Raw genomic sequence first — 8,856 nt, forward strand, 5'->3', positions numbered from 1 at the left:
CCACGGTCACCTATTTCCGAGAACCCCCCTGGTGCCCCTATTGGTGCTGTCGCCGTTCAGCGCAGCATCCACGCAAGTGTGAAGGTTCGCCCTTCAGAGTCAGTGCGGCGTCCAAGGCATGGTGGCCACCGCAACGAAGGGGAACCGATGGCCCTGGCACCCATGCTGGTCAATAAGTTCCAGTCTACATTCTCGGACAACGTGTGGGCATCCTCTTTTTCCGACAACCGTCAGCAAGACCTGCGACCAGTGCGCAATAGCCTGTGGCGCCCGCCAGAGAAGCTGGATGGGCGGCTCAGCAACGACTACTGCACACGCTGAGCAAGTTGCCTACATGTGAAGTGGCGTGTTTGCAAGGCATGCCGGAAACGTGCAGCGTGGCCGAGTGCAAAGGTTAAGAGGTGCACTTGGGCTCGGACGCTCGGACAGCAAGCGAGTAGGGCGAGAGAAGACGACGAGGAGAGAATAGGGAAGCCGGCCCAGTGAACGGGTGCTGTGTTTGTGTCTCGCCGATTCCTTTACAATATATATATATATATATATATATATATATATATATATATGTAATCACGCCAATGCGAGAGCAAGGACGGAAGACGAGGAGGGCGAGGTGCGCATGTCTTTGGGGCGGCCTGGTGACGGCGGGGCAACTCTTCTCCCCTTTTTGAACAAGTCATCTATAAATAAACGCACCCCATCGTACCAGTGTTGGTGGAGGTGCGGGTTAGAACAAAGGCGTCCTCAAAGAACGGCGACCAACCGACCGCAGGAGCGCCCTCCGTGGAGCTTCGCCGAAGCCGCCGAATTGCCGGTCTGCCACCAGAAAGGGCTTCCGACGGTGACAGCCCGCCACATTCTTCCAGCTACCCATGGCAGCCCTACATCTGGCCACGAACCTTCACTGGAAAAGGCGGCAAAGACGTGGACGGATGGCTCAATTTTTGCCAACGAGGAAGTTGGTTCAGTGGCTGGAATGCCACCGCCCAGCTCAAGAAAGTTGCCTTCTTCCTTGCGGGAATTACGTCTGTGTGGCTTAAAAACAACGAAGAAAGCATGTAACGTGGGAAAAGTTCGTAGATAAAATTAAGAAGTGCTTCGGAGATACGGCAGCTAAAACGAAACGAGCAGAGCAAGCCCTAATGCAGCGAACCCAAGTTCCCGGCAAGGCCTTTACGACGTTCATCGAGGAAGTGGCCCTGGAAGCTCACACGACAGAAGAGGAAAAAGTTGGCCCTCTTCTAATAGAGATAGCCGAGGACGTGCACCAGTTCCTCACCGGAAAAGACAGTCTGGAATCCGTAAGTGACGTCGTTCAACACTGCCGCACATTTGAAGCCTTGAAAGCTCGGCGTATCACATTTAAGTTTGGCCGCCTGGCCAACGTAACTGGTCCCAGCTCCATGCGACGGCGCGTCAGTGATTCGGCAAGTGGCACGCTAAGAGCTTGGCCGATGTGAGGCGGTTTCCCTCTGGACTCCTCGGGTTTGAGAGCCTTTGTTCTTCCTGAGACTTCTGTGAGACGTCTGTCACCGCCGCCTCCGTAGTCGCTTACAACTTCCCCCCTCGCTCAATAGTGCCACTATGAACACGGATCCCAGTTATGAGTTCCATGACGGTGACTCACGCAGACCACCTGCAGTTTCTCATAAGTGGCACGGCCCAGCCATTTATCTTTCTACTGACAATTGTCAGCGCGTCCCGTGAGTGCCCCATCGGCTTCCAATGCGGTAACCGCGGCCACCTCACCAGATTCTGTCCTCATCGCAGTCGCACGTCACCACCGTCCAATGAGCGACCGTGTACTTTTTATGGGCGTGGCAATCGGCATGGTGACGGGACACACTGGCCTTCTGAATCCAATAGCAGGACAAACCACAGGCAGATTATCGTAGCGACTCACCAGCTTTTGTGCGGAGGTTGGCGCCGCTGTCTTCACGCCAGCACAGGCATCCATGTCCGCGACGACGTCTCACGTCACCGCCGCCGGGAAACTATAGACAGCACGACCAATGGAGATGAGGTCGCCAGTCATCTTCAACTACACGCCCTAGGCCTCCGCCACTAACCATGTGTCATAACAAGATTCGTGTTTTAGTGGAAAATGTTCCTACGTTAGCCTTAGTGGACAGAGGAGTAAATGTCTCCGTTATAAACCTGTATTTTAAAATCTGACTAGGTCGTAAAGTGATGTTTCGCTGGGATAACGCTAATGCGTTTCGTGCTGTGAGTGGAGAGTTGCTTCTACCTATTTGAGTGTGCACGAGCAAACTTTCATTTCTCCGATAACGTGTATCAAGCCGAAATTGCAATGCTTGCTCAATCCACTCACAACGCAATTCTTGGCCTTGATTTCCTACAACAGCGTGGTGCCAATGTTGACTGCGGTACCGGCGAGCTTTCTCTTTCCCCTTTTGCCGACCAACCTGCTACCTGTTCACGTGCTGTCGCCGTCATTGAAGACGCCATCTTGCCGGCACGTTCCTTATCCAAAGTTCGAGTAGCTGCTTGCGGTATCGACGCCGATAGACTTCATGCTTGTGTTTTTTTATATATAGGGCTTTACGTGACAAAACCACCCTCTGATTATGAGGGACGTCATAGGAAGAGATTGTGGATTAATTTGTACCACCTGGGGTTATTTAAGGTGCACCTAAATCTAAGTAGACGAGTGTTTTTTTGAATTTCTCCCCCATTGAAGTGCGGCCGCCATGGCCGGGATTCGATCCCGCGACCACGTACTCAGCAGCCGAACAACATAACCACTAAGCAACCACGATGGGTCATGCTAGTGTTGAGGCTGTGCTTTGTAGGGTTGCGAAGAAAAGTGTGCTCGTACCTCGATGCGTCCTCTCTGTGGCCTGCGGTACAACTACGCTTTGGGTGTAAAAATTATCCCCCCAGTCTGTTGCGCTACCGAGCGGTCTGCGACTCGCCTCTTATGAAAGGTATACTAGTCCCGAGCGCACAGGACTGAAACCGGTGTCCCTGACGACTCGTTGCCCTTTCTAAAAATGATCAACAAGTCACTGTCTTCAGAGAAGCCTCAAGCACTGGTCAGCGTCGTTAGCAAGCATGCTTCTATTTGATTTCGTCCGGAACGCTAACAAAGTTCGCGTTCCAACTACGCGGGCTCGCCACAGATCAACAAGGGGTCCGCGCATACCATAAGTCCTTACCGCGTGTCCGCGTCAGAGCGCAAAATCCACGCTCAACAGTTCGACGAAACGCTAGCCAAGGGCGTCATCCACGATTCCTCTGGCGCTTGGGCTGCGCCGGTCCTCCTCGCAAAAATAAGAAGGGTCCTGGAAGTTTTGCGTCGACTACCGGTGTCTAAATCCTGTCACGAAAAAAGAAAAATTCACCGACGATTACGATACTCCATAATGCGAAATATAAGCGCAACTCTTTAAGTGATTTCATTTCGCGATATATTGACTGGCGCGGAGAATCTGTCTCTTGCTGCTCGTTGCAAACGGAGCGAAGTGTGGCGCGGCTGCCTTGCTAATCGGGAGATCGCGAGATCGCGAGAAGCAGCACGTGGGTCATGCGTGGGCGCGATTCACAGCAGCCGCACCAGACAGACCTCCCATAGAACGCGCGCTACTCCAGCGACATCTCGTAGACATCGTCGATACAGTGCGCGTCTTTGGCGGCACTACGATTTTCTTCTCACGTTTTCGCCATCAGTACCTCCTCCCCTTTCCACGTCATGCTTACGCAGCACCCTCCTCCTCCGCTTTCCTCCTCGCGGTCTCTTCGCTCTCGCCGCTAATGTTGTGACAAGTGCAGTCACCACACTAGATGAGAAGTTTCTTCGGTCTTTGCTCGTACTTCCTGGACGCGTTTCATCTGGACAGCTGATTGCGATTCCTCGTTTCACAACTCGTGTTCCTGTTCTCTTCCGGACCTATAGACCTTTTCAGAAACCGACGTTTGAGTAGCGCCATTGCGCGTCAAGGACGACGTCTAGCGTCAGAACATGTTATGCCACCAGTTTGGACTGTGAGCCTTTGCGAGCGCAGGTCGGCCGCACTTCGGTTGTATGATCTTCGCCGAAAATTATTTCGATTGTTTTCTTCCGCTTCGCTTGCCTTGTGCCTCTTGGCTTGTTACAAGTTTCACGTGCTCGCGTGAGCGCTCAAGGCTCATTCACACCGGCGACTGACAGTGGTCGCGCGACCAAGTTGGTCGCAAAGCGACCAGTCGCAAATGGTCGCAAATGGTCGCTTTTCTCGAAAAGCGACCATTTTGGGCCAGTCGCTCACTGCGCGATTTTTCAGTCGCGCGACCGTGGTCGCAAAGCTGCTCAACCAATCAGCGCCGCGCCGAAAGTGATGTGTGTCGTCGTCCACGCCAAATGCAATGCCCGCGTCACGATATGCAGGCTACAGGCCCGTAATTGGTGTCTTGCCTTGCGATTCTGGGACGCAGCAGTTGCAGCAACGTGTCGAATGTACGCGGTCGCATTCGCTGGAAGCTAAACAGCAGGAAAAGAAAGCACAACACAAACCCTTTTTCCAGCTGCCGTTCGTTGGATGAGCACGCCACCCAAAGGTGAACAGCGGGTGAACAGCTTTGCTTTAATATTACGCACCGAATAATACTCAATGCGAACTAGAAATTACGACTTGCTCTCTCTCGATAATACTCGTTGTCATGCGCACAAAGTTCGGGCAGGAGGCGGCTTGCCTGGCCGGTCACTTCATGCGAGCGGAGGCACGGGCGCACCCACGAGCGTCGCGTTTTCTTCGGAGGCTTCCGCGCTGCCACAGCTGACACCCCGGCGGAGCACATCAGCACAGGGACGGCGCCTTCCTGTTCGCTCGAATCAAAATCCAGCCATCGCTCGAAACAAAATGCATGGCTGTTGCCGGAACGCGAAACCAATTTACATAGTGCCAGCGAAGTGCGCGCTGACTGCGTAGATCCCTAGAATTCTCGCTGAAGAACGAGAATGTCCGGGATTGCGACTTGCAGGTCGCGCTCAGCCGGGCTTGCCGGTGTGAACATCAGTCGCCTTCGGTCGCTTTTTGTTCGCGAGTCGCAAATGGTCGCGCGACCTCCTCAAGTCGCCGGTGTGAATGAGCCTTCAGTGTGAAGTGCAATGGCAACTGCAAGCCCAGCCAGTGGATGCCACGTTTCGTCGTCGGTAGCGGCGGCAATCGTGTCTGCTTCGTCAAAACCTGGCGTGCTAATCAGCGGTATGTTTCATTGTTATTGCGAGATACATGTGAATGTACTCGTCGATTGAATCTGAACACTTATACGTTTCGCGGTTGAGGGTTACCTCATTTAGCGAAAGCAGGCGCGTACTTAGCTGTCAGTTAATGCTTAGAACCAGACGCCGGCGGCCCGTTGACATGTGTCAGGGGTTGGTAGATATGCGGTGGTTACTCTATAAGCTTCCGACGCAACTCAACAGCTCAATCATGCAAAAGTTATTGAATCTGGTGCAGCGCACGGTGCTTATAACCAAATGTCAAAGCAGAAGCGTGGCCCTCGAGGTGCGCGGTAACCTGCAGTGAACCGACGCGCGTCGGCGATCACAGATGCCAGTGCAACTGATACTGCCCGGGTACTATATTTCGAAATTACCTTTATGTGCAGGGCCGCATAGGGCGTGTGGGAACGCCGAGACAATGTTTTAGTGGACACAGGGGCTGCATACATCTTCCATAGGACGCGATTTTTCCAGATCGTTATGAAGTGTATTTGCCGAGTAGTTCTCCTGCAGAATGCTTCAATTTGTTTTATACCGGGGTCGCGTGGCCACTTTTGATCGCGATCGAGCCCCATCTGGATCGGAATATTGGACCGCGATTGGCTCCCTTCCGCAGATTGAGCAAAGAAGCCAATCGCTGCCGAGAAATATAAATCCAGATCGGGATCAATCACGATCAAAAGTGCGCCTTGTGACTCCCGTATTAGGCACTGGAATGAAGTCGTGTTTGAAAGAATAACAAATGTAGCCTCTGCCACTAAATACGAGAAAATATTGCATCGAAGAGCTGACAATTATCGCAACCTATTGGGAAATGTGCCGAGCAGGGTTTACCAAAATGCATTGTTTAAGTGATGTGTGCATTGAATCATATTAGACTGAAATGCTCAGTTCTCAGGCGATGCAGGAAACCATTGCAGCTTTAACAAACCACATCGGCAGTGCTCTCGCGGAGTGCTTCGTTGTGGACACACTATAGTCCCCAAAATTGTTCTTTTGCGCTGGTTGTTTGTGCGCCCATGAAATGCGTAGTGCTGGCCTTTAGACTTTTCATGAGTACATTCTATAATTTACGAGCGCAAGTAATTCGAGACAAAAATACACGGAAACATCGACGGAAAGCTACCAATGTTACCACTCCGCAACGCAAGCGCAAGGCAAGCTCACAGTCCAGACCGAACGGGCAACACTGACACATACTCTCGACGCCAGACCGTCGGTAGCACCCTCGTGAAAACGTCTATTCATCATTTTGACCCCTCTGCCACAACAGAATTGCACACCGACGCGAGTGGAAGCGGCCTCGGCGCCATCCTCATCCATCGTTTTGGTGACGCCGACCATGCTATTGCCTACGCCAGACGTTCGTTAAGTAATGGCGAATAGAATTATACGGTCACTGAGCGAGAGTACCTCGCTATCGTTCTTGCAGTGCATAAGTTCCGTCCATATCTCATAGGACGTCGCTTTACGATCGTTGCTGATGACCATTCACCCTGTTGGTTGGCTGGTCTCCGCGACTCCACCGGTCGCCGTGTTCGATGGGCGCTGCGTTTGCAGGAATGTGACTTTGCAGTCCGTTACAAGAGCGGCCGACATCATGCCGACGCTGACTGTCTTTCGAGGCTCCCTATACCAACGACTACATGTGACGCCGACAATTTGGATGAGTTTCTGGCCTCCATAGACGATTTCTTTTTCTCGAACTGGTCACCTTCCGGTATGAGCAGCACAACGACGGCAGCCTGGATGTCCTCTTCACCTCAGCTGCTCAGCCGACAGGTAACAATGCCTTTCTTAACCAAGATGGCCTGCTCTACAAGAAGAATTATGTGGCTGATGGTGCCCGTTTCCTCTTAGTGGTCCGTAAAAAAATTGAGAACCCACGTGCTCCGTGTTATGCACGACGACTCGACCGCAGGGCACCTGGGTTTCACCAGAACATGCCACCGCATTCAGGGCCGATTCTACTGGACCAGTATGCGACGAGATATAAAAAAGTATGTGGCCAGTTGTAACAAGTGCCAGCAATTCAAGCGCCCTAATACTGCTCCGGTCGGACTCCTTCACCCTGTAGCGCCACCATCATCTCCTTTCGAAATAGTTGCAGTCGACCTTCTGGGCCCATTTCCGCGCTCAACAAACGACAACCGTTGAATAATAGTCTGCGTCGACCATCTGACGCGTTATGCGGAAACTGCAGTGATGCCAACGGCCACGGCTCTTGATGTTTCGAGATTTCTCCTGTCCTCTGATATACTGCGTCATGTATCCCTTCGTATTAGTGTGAGCGATCGTGGTCGCCAGTTCGTGGCCGACGTAGTCGAAGGGCTGTTGCCTATCTGTGCTGGGCAGTTTCGCCACGCGACTCCGTATCACCCGCACATAAGTGGTCTCGTCGAACACACTAGCAGAACTATGAGCAACATGCTTTCGAAGTACGTTAATTCCGGGAACAAAAAGTGGGATGATATATTGCCTTTTATGACATACGCCTACAACACTGCAAAGCATGAAAAAACCGGCTGCAGCCCATTATATCTTCTTTATGTTAGTCCACCCCGTAGCCTCATTGACACCATTTGACCTTTTCTCCTCATGCGAACTCTTCTATTCAAGAGGGGCCATACGAGCGCCAGTGCGGCGAGCGCGTCAACTGCCTATCTCACTTGATTCGTCACAAAACAATGCACTCGAGCGACCCAAGTCCGGACGTCTGTTCGGAGTGCGGCAAGTCCTACGCGAGAAAAGACTACCTCAAGGTGCACCTGCTCACCCACGCGACAGAGCGGCGGTACGCGTGTGCGGAATGCGGCAGGAGGTTTGCTGACTCGAGTAACGCTAAACATCACTACCACTTCGTGCACGGCAAGCAGCACCCGCTCTCGTGTCCGCATTGCGGCAAAGGTTTCGCGAGTCGGCGTGACCTACGGCGGCACGTGCTCGTGAGACACGATGGCCAAGAAGATTGACTCCAAGGGTGGCTGGACTGATTCGAGGAGAAATAGATTAGCATGGTAGCAGGGAGTGTATGCGCAATAAAATTTTCGGAACAATGTCGTGACCAACAGAACCCTTTCAATGACTCAAGGGAACACACGCTAAGGACAAAAGTTTGCTGCAAATTTCTCCAACGACATGAAAACACACCACACAGAAAAGACGACCCACACATATAGTGTATATCTTAGTTCTGTTAAAAAGAATGTACAGAAAACCATGTCAACTTGCCCAGCAACAAGAGCCTATTGAAAGCCAGAGGTATTCGCAAAATTGAATAGATGACCGCGAATCAAGTGAACGCCCATCATGTTCCTTCTTTTTAAACTATCTCTGTACCCTTTCCAAGGTTCGCTATTTGCCCCTCCCACAGGGCAGTGTAACAACCTGGAAACTGGGACCTCGTTAACCTCGCTGCTTTTCTCTGTCTCTCTTTTTCTGGATGTTGCATTCCTAAGAGAGAATAATTTGATAAACATTAGGGACCAAGGTGACATTGAAAGAGACGTTCAGGCAGAGCAATGGACATATCCTTGTTTGAAAACAGCATGACGTCACTGAGAATGGCCCTCCCCTCACTCGCACCTTTTATCTGAGCGTTTGTTGACAAAAAAGATCATCCGACCGGTTCAGAC

At 51.9% G+C, this 8,856-nt stretch overlaps 1 protein-coding gene across 1 annotated transcript; it reads left to right on the plus strand.

Moving 5' to 3' along the window:
* Positions 1–1,139: 1,139 nt before the first annotated feature.
* Positions 1,140–8,193, plus strand: LOC119444887 (zinc finger protein 585A). The gene is made up of 2 exons (XM_037709229.1): positions 1,140–1,298; positions 7,843–8,193. Exons 1-2 carry the CDS (start codon positions 1,140–1,142, stop codon positions 8,191–8,193), a joined length of 510 nt encoding a protein of 169 aa, XP_037565157.1.
* The last annotated feature ends 663 nt before the right edge of the window (positions 8,194–8,856 follow it).

Source organism: Dermacentor silvarum, chromosome 3 (genome assembly GCF_013339745.2).
Source record: "Dermacentor silvarum isolate Dsil-2018 chromosome 3, BIME_Dsil_1.4, whole genome shotgun sequence".
Lineage (NCBI taxonomy): Eukaryota > Metazoa > Arthropoda > Arachnida > Ixodida > Ixodidae > Dermacentor > Dermacentor silvarum.

Bases quoted from the DNA above. Each gene is read 5' to 3' on its own strand.
- LOC119444887 (XM_037709229.1), top strand. From the start codon at position 1,140: ATGCAGCGAACCCAAGTTCCCGGCAAGGCCTTTACGACGTTCATCGAG. The intron at 1,299-7,842 runs GTAAGTGACGTC...TCTATTCAAGAG, and splicing joins GAAAAGACAGTCTGGAATCC to GGGCCATACGAGCGCCAGTG.